Genomic DNA, 14,051 nt, shown 5'->3' on the forward strand with positions numbered 1-14,051 from the left:
TCTTCTGCATCCTGGAGGCCTGTCTTGTCTCCTGATTGGTAATGCAAAAAGCCTTCTGCCGTGTTAAACTTCCTGTGATTTGTGTGGGTTTTAATCTGCTGCCTGTCCTGGGGGGACAAAGGTAGGCTTGTAAATATTTTAAATAATGAATTCTAGAAGGCTTTTTGCATTACCAATCCCACACCCACCCAAAAAAAAAAACCAAAGAGAAAGCATGAGAACAGCATTGTCCAAATGGAATCAGGGCTAGCAGATCTGGGCTTTCCAGTGGGCACAAGGGGCAGCTGTCTAGTATTGTGGAGGGCGCCATGCATTCGGATGGCAGGGGCCTTTGCCATGCTGTTCTCTTTATGGCTGTCCTTCAGATGTTTAACAAAACAAAATCAGACTCCAGTGGCACCTTTAAGATCAACAAAGATTTATTCAAGGTGTGAGCTTTCGAGTGAAAGCACCCTTCCTCAGTCTTCATAAATCTTTGTTGGTCTTAAAGGTGCCACTGGACTCTGATTTTGTTTTGACTGAGAAAGAGTGTTTACATTCAGACTGTGGGCAAGGGCAGCCAAAGGTCTTGCAGGGGTGGGTTGGCTAAGGAGATAGAGAGAAAGGGAAGACCATGGGAGGGTGATAGTAGAGATCGGAAGCAAGGAAAAAGAGTGAGATGAGATCCAAAGTAAGACAGGGATCCTGGCACTCCAATAGAAGAAGAAGGGTCGGTTTTTATACCCCGCTTTTCACTGCCCGAGGAAGTCTCAAAGCGGCTGACAATCACCTTCCCTTCCCCTCCCCAAGTGAGGCCCCCTGTGAAGTAGGTGAGGCTGAGAATGCTTCTGACAGGACTGCTTGGTCAGAACAGCTTTCTCAGTGCTGTGACTAGCCTGAGGTCACGCAGCTGGCCACATGCGGAGGAGCGGGGAATCAAACCCAGCTCGCCAGATTAGAAGCTGCCACTCTTAACTACCAGATCACACTGGCATGACGGATTTCAGCAGAGGAAGCTTTTTCAGCAGTCCCAGGATGTCATGCAGGGCAACTTCCCCGTTTCGGTACTACATTAGCACTTCTGTGCCTTGGGGGCCTATGTGGGTCTCTCAACACCCTGCGTTCAGGTGGAGATAGGGTTGCCACTTGCAGGAAACGCCTGGAGATTTGGGGATGGAGCCTGCAGAAGACAGGGACATCAGTGGGGGTACCATGGCATAGAATCCACCATCCGAGGAACAATTTTCCCCGAGGAACCTGGTCTCTGGAGGTGAGTTGTAATTCCAGGGAATCCCCAAGTCCCACCTGGAGGCTGGCATCCCTGGGTGGAGAGTGGAATGCACCTCTAGTGTTTTGTGACCTTGAGGCTGGACGTGTCTTCCTTCAAGGGAGGACAGCACGGCCACCTCTCACTAAGGAAAGTGGGCGCTGTGTTCTGATTTAGTGCAAAGAACAAACAACTGCTCTTCCCGTTCTTAGACACGGTGGGTGAAGTATTCGGCAATATAGATCACCACCTTGGAGAGGTTTTCAATATCCTTTTCTGTATCAAGCCCTTCTCAGTCATAGGTGTGTAGAGAGAAAAAACTATGCAGTGCATTCGCACCCATACCTCTAGTGAGGTTTACTCCAGGAGGAAAAGATTCTGAGCTGATTTGGCAGTGGTACATTTGAAGGGGTTTTCAAGCTTCCATGGTTGAGTGATGGTTTTATGGAACAAATTGTTCTGTGCTGCTCAGTGCTTCTTGTTCTTCGAGCTGAGCCTTCAGGATGGGTTAAAAGGAGTTAAGGTAAAAGATAAACATATCCCTTGTGCAAGCACAGAGTCATGTCTGACCCTTGGGGTGACGCCCTCTAGTGTTTTCATGGCAGACTCAATACAGGGTGGTTTGCCACTGCCTTCCCCAGTCATTACCGGTTTGCCCCCCAGCAAGCTGGGTACTCATTTTACCGACCTCGGAAGGATGGAAGGCTGAGTCAACCTTGAGCCGGCTGCTGGGATCGAACTCCCAGCCTCATGGGCAGAGCTTTCAGACTACATGTCTGCTGCCTTACACTCTGTGCCACAAGAGGCTCTTTGTAAGAGGAGTAGTGTTAATCAAATAAAATCATAGGCGATGCAGGGGAAGTTTGGAAGAGAAGGAAGGAGATCACAGAACGCTCCAGGGGGGTTAAGCACTTCCACGAAAAGTTAGAGAAGTCCCATCATTTTTGCAAGCTCATAAGGGCTGTAAGTTTTAAAGAGAGCCTCTGCAGCTTCTCCATGGCTTCTGGCCTTTACTGGCTCATACAGGGTTGCGAGTCTCTTACAGATGTTATTTATAAGGTTCCTGCAGGCGATTTTACTAGTTCTGCCGTGTTAAACTTCCTGTGACTTGTGTGGGTTTTAATCTGCTGCCTGTCCTGGGGGGACAAAGGTGTGCTTGTAAATATTTTAAATAATGAATTCTGGAAGGCTTTCACAGCTGGAGTTCACTGGGTGTTGTGGGTAATCCGGGCTGTGTAGCCGTGGTCTGGCAGTTTTGGTCCCTGAAGCTTCACCGGTAACCGTGGCTGGCGTCTTCAGAGGAAGGGCGTGGCCAAATGGGGATCCCTCCGTGCCGAAGAGTGGAGTTTGTGAACAGTTCCTGGGAGTTTTATTTATGCTACACCCCAGGAGATGGGCTGGAACCCAGGCACAGGAGAAGCACTGCTTGTTTTCCATGAATCCACTGGGATAAAACAGGAATGTGATAACACAACACACACACCATGAAGTAAATAAAATGCCCAGCAACTATTCACACATTCCACGCTTTGGCACAGAGAGATTCCCATTTTTCTACATCCTACCACTGAAGATGTCAACCATTACTGGTAAAACATCAGGGATTAAAACAACCAGACCACAGCCACACAACCTGGAAAACCCACGCCAGCCAGTTTTAAATAGTGTTAAGCAGAAAGGGCTAAGAGGGAGCTGGGCTCTGAAAATCCTAGTTGTGTCCTGGTTTGTTGAAAAGCTTATATATGTGTGTGTGCATGGGTATATGTTTGTGTATGTATGTGTATGCGTGTGTATATGTTTCTGTGTGTATCTGTAGATATATGTCTGTGTATATGTATATAGATATTTATGCGTGTGTGTATAATGTGTTTGTATATCTAGATATGTATATCTAGATATGTGTGTATATTTGTGTGTGTACATTTGTGTGTATATAGAGAGATATGTATATGTATATAGATATTTATGTGTGTGTGTATATAATGTGTTTGTATCTCTAGATATGTGTATCTCTAGATGTGTGTATGTTTGTGTGTGTATATTTGTGTGTATATAGAGAGATGTGTATATGTATTTATAGATATTTATGTGTATGTGTGTTTCTATACATTGTGTGTGTAAAGATATGTGTGTTTATGTGTATATATGTATCAATAGATATGTATGTATATATATGTTTGTGTGTGTGTACATACATGTATATGTATATAGAGCATGCTTGTGTGTGTATTATACATATGTATGTATATACATATGTATAATATCATTTATGTGTATGTATATAGATGTGTGTGTATCTATAGATATGTTTGTGTGCATGTGTGTATATATAGATGTATATGTGAATGTGTGTTTGGACAGATTATGTTTGTGTGCAAATCTGTAGATGTGTGTGTGTATAGATATATATGTGTATAAATATATATGTATCTATAGATATGTGTATATGTATATGTATGTGTGTATGTACAGACACACACATACACACATGTATATACATGTATATATAATATGTATATGTAGTATAATGCAGAATCAGGGGAGCTCTGCCTCTTATTTGGCATTCCTGTTTTCTGCAGGATGCACAAACAGCTGGCTAAGAAAGACCTTGGCTCAATCATTCTCCACTTTGGCTTTCACAGAATGGAGGGACTGTGGCTAAATGGTCGAGAGTCTGCTCAGCATGTAGAAGGTCCTTCCAGGTTCAGTCCATAACATCTCCACTTTAGAAAAACAACAGATCAAGTAGTGATCTCAAAGAGATTCTGGGAGAGCCCCTGACAGTCCAAGCAGACAATTCTAACCAGCGGTCTGATTCAGGATAAGGCAGCTTCCGGCATTCATTGTGCATCAGTCTCTTCCAGCATCTCCTGCTCCCCACCCCCCACCCCTTGTTCTGTTGCAGGTACCCCACTCGCTCGGGCCAGCATCAAGAGCGCTAAATTGGACGGCGCCTCTTACTTCCGGCACAAGGAGCGGCTCCTGCGCATTTCCGTTCGCCACATGGTGAAGTCCCAGGTGTTCTATTGGCTCGTCCTGAGCATCGTGGCCCTCAACACCGCTTGCGTGGCCATTGTCCATCACAACCAACCTGCGTGGCTCACTCACCTTCTCTGTAAGTGGTGGGGAGTTGCATATTATTCTGTCCCTTGTGGTACTACTCTGACTGTGGTGCCTTGACCCTACTAGGTGCAAGTTGAAACCAGAAACAACCTCCAGTGTATTATTGTTGTTGTTGTTGTTGTATTTATCACACGCCTCTCCCCATAGGCTCAAGGCGAGTTACAATATAACCCCAATAAAACCCCCTATAAAAACCTCATACATAATACAACACAGAAACAAAGATGTGGCAGAAAAACAATAAATAACTATCCCAACCCTCACATACTGGAGGGGAGGGAGAAAGAGGGTGCTCTTGACATTCACTACTGCTGCTCCAATCCTATGGGGGGCCCTGATTTTCCGTGTCGCCCGGCCTCAACCAATGACCCGGCGGAAGAGGTCCGTTTTTCAGGCCCTGCGGAAAGATGGAAGATCCTGCATGCATAATGACCCCTAGCTACAGGCTGCTTTGATTAGTATCCAAAGGCCTCACTTGTTTCCAGTTGCCGTGCACTTAGGCACCTTTCCTTAAATTGGTGCTTTTTCTCTGTGTTGTTTTCCCTTGCATTTACTGCCCTGGGCCCTGTTTGTTTCCCCTTGCCTTCACTGCCCTGGGCCCCGTTTGCTCTCACTGCAGCGCTATCCTTCTGGCCGTTGCTTTGTGCATGACTTTGCAGAAGATGTCAGCAGTGCTTCCTCTGGTACAATAATGTCATGGATGCCTCTGAATGGAATGACAGGGGCCAAAGTGGCGGCCAAGGGAAGCAGCAGCCAGGGGAACAGGAGTGGGCAGAATAGCGCGGGGATGTGATGGATGTTGGGTGAGATGGATATATTTTGCAGTATTAGCAAAGAAGACTCGAATGGGTCAATTTCAAAGCAAATAGCAAAAAAGAGCCTGTTCAGCACAGGCTCACATACAGTCCTGTGAGATTCTCATACGGTCTCTATCATGCATTTGTCCCACCTTTTCTCCAAGAAGCTAGGTTGGGGTACGTGGCTTTCTCATCCTCCATTTTGCCCCAACCACCATCCTGTGAACTTGGAGAGTGAGTCACCCATTGAGCATCATATCAGAAAGGGGATTTGAACCCAAGTTTCCCTCAGTTATGCTTTCCTTCCTGGTTCTGCTGTCCTCCTTGATGGCCCAGCAGCATTACAGGGTCTGTTTGCAGAGCATGATGTCACCCAATGAAAACCTTTTTATGAGTTTTTGTTTTAGCTGTAATTAAAAGAAAAAGTCACATTGGGGCTAAGTGTCAAGAGCTCCTGTGCAAAATACAATAGAGGTACATAATCTGTTCCACATAATATATTTCTGGTAAGGCCTTGGAGGAGGAGCTGGTCTCAGGCCTTAAGTGTCACTCAGTGCATAACGCCCACTCCGGGTGGTTGTCCCTCCCCTGAGTGCCTCTTCCTCCAACTGGATTGCCTGTCTGTCCAGCAGCCAGCCAATCTCCTTCCATCCTCCTCCCCTGACCTCCCCCTCCTCCTTCCAATCCCTCCGAGGCTCAGAGGCTGCAGATCGCTGCTGCGTGAGAGCTGCCCCTGCCGGTGAGTTCCCTAACATTGCCTGGTTTTTATTGTAAACCGCCACAAGTCTATGAGAGCAGCGGTATATAAGTCAATAAATAAATAAATAAACAAACAAACCCTGGCTAGCATTTGGATGGGAGACCGCTGGTACCAGGGTTGTGAGACAGAGGCAGGCAATAGCAATCCACCTCTGGATGTCTCTTGCCTTGAAAAAACTCCAGGGCCACGCTAAGTCAGACATGACTCGACAGCCAGTGCCCGTTACTGGCGAAATGTCAAGGACCAAAACTACCAGACCACAGCAGACACAGCCTGGAAAACTCACCACCACCATTCTCCGTTGGGTTGGACAAATAAAGACCCGGTCCACTCTTTGCTAGAACGCCATCAAGCATAAGGGGGCCCACCAGACATTAGGCCAGAGTTCTGCTAGCAGATTGCCGTCTACCTTCTGCAAACTCCAGGGTCAGAGTGCAATGAAGCTGCCTGGGGAAGCCATCTTTTGGATTATTAGTGGGTTCCCCCCCCTCCTCTTCCCATCCCCCTAAAGCTGACGTGACAAACACAACAACACACTCCCCTTCCATCCTAGTGTGTGCTAGCCTTTCTCCAAAACATTGTGTGTTTGAATACATAAGTGCATGAAGAAATGGATGGTACCCACCAGCTCCCTGGGTTCCAGAGATGTATGTGGGGCGGGGGGGAGTGGGGAGGAGTGGCAAAGGTATAACTGACACCCTTGGCTTGCTTTGTTTCAGACTATGCAGAGTTTATATTTCTGGGTCTCTTCCTCCTGGAGATGTCCTTGAAGATGTACGGGATGGGGCCACGCCTTTACTTTCATTCTTCGTTCAACTGTTTTGACTGTGGGGTAAGCGGCACCTGGTGAAATGGCTCAGCCGTGCAAATATGAGGAAGGACCCCAAAGGTGTTCCAGAGAACTGGATGGCTGTGACAGGGATGCAAACAGTGCATCATTGCATCATCTCCGGGTTCTGAATTTAAGCAGGGAAGAATAGGCACAGTCCTTGGAATGCAGCCAAGTGTTCAGCCTTGTACTTTCTTCTTGTTGTGCCAGGCAAAAACTTTCTGATCACTTTCTGATCAGCTGCCAAGGAGCCCAAGGCAGGTGTGCTCTGGACATGAGGAAGACGGGAGTCAGTGGGCTGGTGGGGAACTGAGGTCTGCAGCATACCTGGCATTTGTTAACAGGAGGGGATGTACTGGGACATTTGGACTAGTCTCGGTCCTGAGTCCCTCCAGAGAAATAGAGCTGCTGAGTAACAGAGCGTTTTGAAAGTATGCAGTTATTATTTACCTTTGTGTCTGAGGCACAGATCCGGACTCTCATCACTGAGGTTTAAAAGAGAGAATCTTTACTGCATAGTTATTTACAGAAAATATGTCATAGTCATCTCACTGAAGCAGAGTACAAAAGCTTAAAAATTACAAAGAAAGCACACTGCAGGCCTCTTGGGGTTAGGCTGCAGATAGACTGCATCTCTCACAGAAGCAGATGCAGAGAGAAGAGCCTAATGGAGTCTGCTCCTTGCTTCATCAAAGGACACACACACTGGTCTCGTCTTCCTGGAGAAAGAGGAAGTGGGCAAGAGCCCACCTTAAACAAAGGAATCCCTAGGACAGGGGTAGTCAAACTGCGGCCCTCCAGATGTCCATGGACTACAATTCCCAGGAGCCCCCTGCCAGCATTCGCTGGCAGGGGCTCCTGGGAATTGTAGTCCATGGACATCTGGAGGGCCGCAGTTTGACTACCCCTGCCCTAGGACATATGCTCAGGGATTTTCCATTGCAACCTGACCAGTGACCACTTGATGACACTAGTGAGCCCACAGGCACAGCTCAGCTGCTTAAACAACAATAGCCCTTCAGAGCTGACTTTGTTAAATTACTTGCTGATTGCAATTCCAACAAGTGGGGAAAGATGACCTCATTGCAAAAGGACCAGGGAAGCCTTGACTCTTTCCCAAGCAGCTAGGAATACTTCTGGGTAAGGAAAGGCAAAGAGAGGGGTTGCTCATTAGCAGGCAAGGGAGAAACTGCTCTGGAGGAGCCCCTGGGAAAAGGCAAACGAAGGGAGAGGTCAAGGAAGAGTTATCTGACACTCTGTTGTGAACAGTTAAGATAAGGAGCAGGGATGAGAGTTAGTGTGATCTGTCAGCAGATCCATCCTTTGCTTATTTGTCTTCCTTTCCTCTCTTCCTAGCAGTCCCTTCCAATCCTTTTAAGGTTTACTCTGGGGTCATGGGACCCATTAAGGTTGATGGACTGCAGGATGGAGGGGGGGAAGGGGACAAAAATGCCCTTTCAGGCTGCATAGCTCCACTGATAGAAGAAGAAGAATGGTGCAGGTTCATACAGTGTTTGTACTGAACACCTTGGGAGTCATGTGGAGAGCCAGGAGAGGAGTTGCAGGGATAGAAGATGGCCTGCTGTCATCTCCTGGAGGGGCAGCAGAAGTGTTAGACTGTGGGGAAATTTCCCTGCAGTGGTCTGTAAGGATGTATGGGCACCCCATTGTCCTTCTTCAGATGTGCTCTTGTCAATTGTCTTGGTATGAGAGCCTTGAAGTGTACATGTCCTTTCCCTGTTCATGAAAAGGAGTTTGGGTCAGCTAAGATCCCCACTGTCACGATCTAAGGCTACTCTCATGCAGGAATCAAGACGACTGAGACATTCTTTGCAGAAAAGAGTTCAAAGTTGTTTATTGTGTCCAGGAGGGTACATCTGGAAGCGTCATGAAAGATTCCATTGCTAAGAACAACCGGTTTGGTCAGCCCTAGGGTACATATAGACAACCCCCTTCCCCTACTAATGCACTTTCTTCCCGGCGTAAGCTGTTCCCACAGCAGAAGGGCTTTTATCTTCAAAGGACAACTAGAACAAAGCAAAATCTATATTTGTACACCTAGTGGCCAAAAGGTGGCCAGAACTACTTGCAAGAGCCATAACATGCAAAATAAGAGATTGCATTGTGAAGGATGCTTTCTACTGCATTGGAACAGACTACTGTGTGTGTGCTGAGAGCCAGGAGGGGAAAGGTGGGAGAGAGACAGGGAAACAGGAGTAGAGCCTGGTGGCTCCTCGGACATTGAAAATCAAGTCCAATGGCACCTTTAAGATCAACGAAGATTTATTCAAGGCGTGAGCTTTCGAGCATGCATTCTTCCCCATACTAAGTGAACCACCATCAGAACTGTGGAGATGTAAGGCACAATTATGATGATTATTTGTTTAGTCTGAGGAAGAGTGCATGCACTCAAAAACTCATGCCTTGAATAAATCTTTGTTGGTCTTAAAGGTGCTACTGGACTCTGGTTTTATTGTTCCTGTGTGTGTTTGTTTTTAAACCGCCCATCCTAATCTGTTCTTTAGAAGTGAACATAAAGGTAAAGGTAAAGGTATCCCCTGTGCAAGCACCAAGTCATGTCTGACCCTTGGGGCGACGCCCTCTAGCGTTTTCATGGCAGACTCAATACGGGGTGGTTTGCCATTCCCTTCCCCAGTCATTACCGTTTACCCCCCAGCAAGCTGGGTACTCATTTTACCGACCTCAGAAGGATGGAAGGCTGAGTCGACCTTGAGCCGGCTGCTGGGATTGAACTCCCAACCTCATGGGCAAAGCTTTCAGACGGCTGCCTTACCACTCTGCGCCACAAGAGGCTCATAGAAGTGAACATATGAACATATATATATATAAAGATACGGGCCCTCCCTTCACATCTCATTTGACTTTCGGGGAAATGTAATTTCAGTAAATGGAAGGAGCATTTGCAATCAGCAGAGGTGAACGGATTTGGATCTTCCAGGAACTGGGTTGGAACTTCAGGGGTGTTTTGACTTACGTCACTCTTCCCTACTGTGTCTCGTCCCTGTCCTTTCCCTCCATAACCTTTTCCTCCCTTGTCAACAAACTTTTTGGGCCAAACTACTTGACACGCTTTTGGCAAGTCGGGTCCAGGTTCAGCACTGTGGACTCGATTTTTGTTGTGCTACTTCAGACCAACACGGCTACCCCACTTGAGTCTATCCTTGGCCATTGGTTCACTTTTCCTAAATGTCATATCATGTAGTGTGGAGCTCCATGACGCTCTAGCAGCATTCTCTTATTAAGCACCTTCCTCTCCTGTACTTTCAATCTCTACATGTATCTGTTCCATTCACACCCTGCCTTTCTCCACATTGGGAGCCCGAAGCCGCTAACATTGCTCTCCTCTCCCCCATTTTATCCACACAACAACTCTGTAAGGCGGGTTAGGATGAAAATGTGTGACTGGCCCAAGATTACCAAGCAAGCCTGGGTCTCCCAGATCCTAGTCTACAATGCCGCACTTGTTCTCGCTGGCACTGAACTTCTAGTATACCCTGATTAATGCATGTTAGTGTGAATAAGAGAGATTGATGAGCAATAGGGTTGTGAGTGTCCTGCATAGTGCATGGGGGTTGGACTAGATGATCCATGAGGTCCCTTCCAACTCTATGATTCTATGATTCTATGATTCTGTGATTCTATGATTCTGTGATTCTGTGATTCTATGATTCTGTGATTCTATGATTCTATGATTCTATGAAAGGCGGCACGAGGTGTGGCGTGTTGCATTTTGAGAGCCAAGGAGAGCTGGTGACTTTTTTTTCCTTCCAGTCTTCTGGGATTTTTCTCTCCTTTTTTTGGCATTGCTAATTTGCTGTTTCCTTGTACGTCTGATCTCTCAGGTCACCGTAGGGAGCATCTTTGAAGTGGTTTGGGCTATATTCAGACCAGGCACTTCTTTTGGGATCAGTGTCTTACGAGCCTTACGGCTGCTGCGAATCTTCAAAATCACCAAGTGAGTAGAACAAAGCTGTGCTTTCTGAAACCTCCGCAAAGCGAGCATTTCTCTTCTCTGTCGCCTCTGCCACAGCTCCCCCCCCCCTGTTGCGCCGGTAGCGTTTCCCCCTTCCCCTTTAGAGCCCTAACTACAGATGCTCTTTAATTGAACATGCCACTTAAACCATCAAGCAGAATGAAATGCATAATGGTACACCCGTCCCACCTGCTAAACTCTGGCTACCAGAAGCCAGCCCGTGTTTAAACTGTCTTGCAATGCTCCCGGAAGCATGCTACAGTAACGTCTGGATTTTCCAGGTATTGGGCTTCCTTGAGGAATTTGGTGGTCTCACTGATGAGTTCTATGAAGTCTATTATCAGCCTGCTCTTCCTCCTTTTCCTCTTCATTGTAGTCTTTGCCCTGCTTGGGATGCAGCTGTTTGGGGGCAGGTAAGTCGGCCGCAAGGTGTGTGCTTCTCAACCTTCTGCTAACATAAGGGGATGTTTTATAGGGTGGTTCTGTGCTAGTAGAGCCCTTGCTAGTTTTTGCCTTGCCCGGTTCGTTTGACCCAAAGAAAAAAGGAGGAGAAACTTAACCCCCACCAACTGAAGCGAGAACCCTAAAGGGTTAACGATATATATATAAACATGCAGCCTATTATACCTAGAGTAATAATTTCTATTAGACAGCAATACATTTTAAGTCGGCAGAAAGTAGTTTTTCCTGGTTTACACAGGACTGTTTATGCACTGGAGGTTTCATGCCAGTCTGCAGGCTGGAGTTTTAGTCATAGCAGGTTGCCCCACCTCTTCTTGCACCCACATGGGGGAACACTTGGCCTGGGGCACCTCATCTGCCTCCAATTTGTGCTCCTGCATGGGAGCTGGGGCCCTGAAGTTCCCAGTGCATAAACGGTCCAGGACAATCCAGCAGTAAAATCACTTTGAAAGTGTGTTATCCAACCTGCCCTGAATGTGAATTTAAATATATGTAGCTCTAGCTAAGTTTATGCTTATTGCAGAATTATGGAGGGAAGGACAAAGTGCATGACAGTGGGGCCAAGTTGCGAGAAATATAGAGAGGGAGAATTACAGAAATTAATTATCTGCTGGTTGCATCAGAACAAACTTAGGTCCTGGTTCTTGACTCTCATTGCAGGTTTAATTTTATGGATGGGACTCCGTCTGCAAACTTCGACACCTTCCCTGCAGCCATCATGACCGTTTTCCAGGTATATAACTGTGGTTAGATGCCCAGGTTTGGAGCCATCAGCCCCATCAGCATCAAGAGCAAGCTCGATGTATTGGATTTGATTCCCCTCTCCTCCACATTCAGCCAGCAGTGTGACTGTGGGCTGGTCACAATTCTCTTAGGGCTGTTCTCACTGCACAGTTCTCTCAGAGCTCTCTTAGCCCAACCTGTTTTACCGGGAGAAGAGGGAGTTGTTGGTGTTTTCACTTGGTTCCCTTGCCTTGGAAAGTGGGTTGGAGCCTGGACACCTACTCCTGCCTCAAACCACCTCCCTCCCCCCAGTCTTCGCCAGGCATGGCAGGGAGGCATGGCCAGCTGACATCCCTTCCAGCCTGGTTCTGGGGCACCTCAGAGATTGAAAATTGTTTTAGAGGCTTCTGCATGGTCACCAGGTGGAAAGAGGTGTTCATAGACTCAATTGCATCTAATGGTGATTAGGTCGCCAGCCTCCAGGCGGGGTCTAGAATTCTACCCGTAATTACAGGTGACCTCTGGTCTATAGATATTAGTTCCCGAGGATAAAATAGCAGCTGTGGAGGACGTACTGTGTAGCATCAGATCCATGCTGAGCAGCCTCTTCTCCCCAAATCCCAACCTCCCTAGGCACCAAGCAAAAATCTCTATGAAACTCCTGAGATGGAGTTGCTAACCCTAGAAGGTAGACTTTGAGTCATGAAAGCTTATGCTGGATTCAGTTTAGCTTTTCTGTAAGGTGCCACCAACTTCGACTCTATGCATGGCTGCAGCTACTCCATGCTGCCGTCATGCTGTGAATGCACGGGGGCGAGGCGTGCGGGGCTGCCCCGGCATAGCACGGGCACACATGCTTTGTGCCGGGGCCAGCAGGGTAAGCAGCAGCAGCCAGCGGAGGGGATGTGGGGAGGGGCCAGGGGGAGTGGGGGGGCTGGGCCCCCTCCACACGCTTTGGTGGGGGCATAATCGGGGATTTTCCCCGAAGCCCTGTCGCCACCACATCAGGCATTCTGGCCCGTGCATAATGGGCCCTCCTGCTTAATTAATCGTGACATGCAGCAGGAGTAAGGAAATGTACATTGCTGAGGGACATGGGGAACTTGACACAGGGCCCTTGCTTTCATTTCCTGTTCCCTGTTCCTTGCAGTGTTTAATTCTGCCCTCTCCCAGCCACCCCCATGTTATTTTGTTTATTTACTGGATATTTAGACCATCCTCCTAGCAAGCCAGCACAGGGTGGTTTACAAAGCTGCATAGAAAATACAATAACTAAAGCAAATAGAACTTGAAGGGTAAATGAATTTAAAATGGATCACAAACTGGTTAAAATTAGCAGCAACGGTTTCTCCACAGAGCATCTGCTAAAATTATCCCAGAAGTCAGCCTGGTCTTGGAGCAAATAGATGGATGGATGGACGGGTGGGGCCATAAATAGGTAGATGGATCAATGTTAACTTTGGCCCCAACCAAAAGCCTGGCAGGCCCTGTGAAATTGTGCCAACTCTGGCAGTACCCAGATGTGCTCATTCCACTGGATAGGGGCCAGGGCAGAAAATGTCCTGGCCTTGGTTGAGGCCAGACCTACCTCCTTGGGACCAGGGACAACCAACTGGATGGCAATTGGAGAACGGATCATTCTTCAGGGGGTATAGATAGAAAGGCAGTCTCTCAGATATGCGCCTTCAACCAACGATCTCAAGGCTTAAGGCCTAACTAATCTCACAGTTCTATTGTAGCCGGGTAACACTGCCGGCATTTTCATGCATCCTGATCGAAACAGGATGAGCCAGCGCAGCCAAGCTCAAGGGAGGTATTTAACAGAGCTCTTTCAAAACCTCAGTCTGCTTTTCCCGTCTGCAGCAACTACAGATACCTGTCCTGAAATCTTGATATACAGCGGGCTTATAAAACATATTAATAATGAATGCTGGCTATAATTAAACGCTACCACCTCCTTGCTAACCTCGTCTTCCATCGTCATTCTCCTCATAAGTCAATTCAAATCGACTCTGCTAAAATAAGTCCTGCGGTCTTATTTTAATGCTATTCATTCATACCTCATCTGCTGACTGGGCTGGCTGGCTTGTTTCTCTGTCTCTGTCTCTCTCTCTCTC

General features: G+C 47.3%; 1 protein-coding gene across 6 annotated transcripts in view; it reads left to right on the forward strand.

The window, feature by feature from the left end:
* CACNA1E (calcium voltage-gated channel subunit alpha1 E) overlaps positions 1-14,051 on the forward strand; it is a 584,956-nt gene that overhangs the window by 416,284 nt on the left and 154,621 nt on the right. For all 6 annotated transcript variants that reach the window (XM_077332237.1, XM_077332232.1, XM_077332235.1 and 3 more), the window contains exons 13-17: positions 4,152-4,361; positions 6,646-6,758; positions 10,619-10,731; positions 11,031-11,162; positions 11,872-11,944. In XM_077332237.1, the coding sequence (XP_077188352.1) occupies positions 4,152-4,361; positions 6,646-6,758; positions 10,619-10,731; positions 11,031-11,162; positions 11,872-11,944 (641 nt within the window). The remainder of the gene's footprint in view (positions 1-4,151; positions 4,362-6,645; positions 6,759-10,618; positions 10,732-11,030; positions 11,163-11,871; positions 11,945-14,051) is intronic.

Source organism: Paroedura picta, chromosome 4 (genome assembly GCF_049243985.1).
Source record: "Paroedura picta isolate Pp20150507F chromosome 4, Ppicta_v3.0, whole genome shotgun sequence".
NCBI classification, from domain to species: Eukaryota; Metazoa; Chordata; class Lepidosauria; order Squamata; family Gekkonidae; genus Paroedura; species Paroedura picta.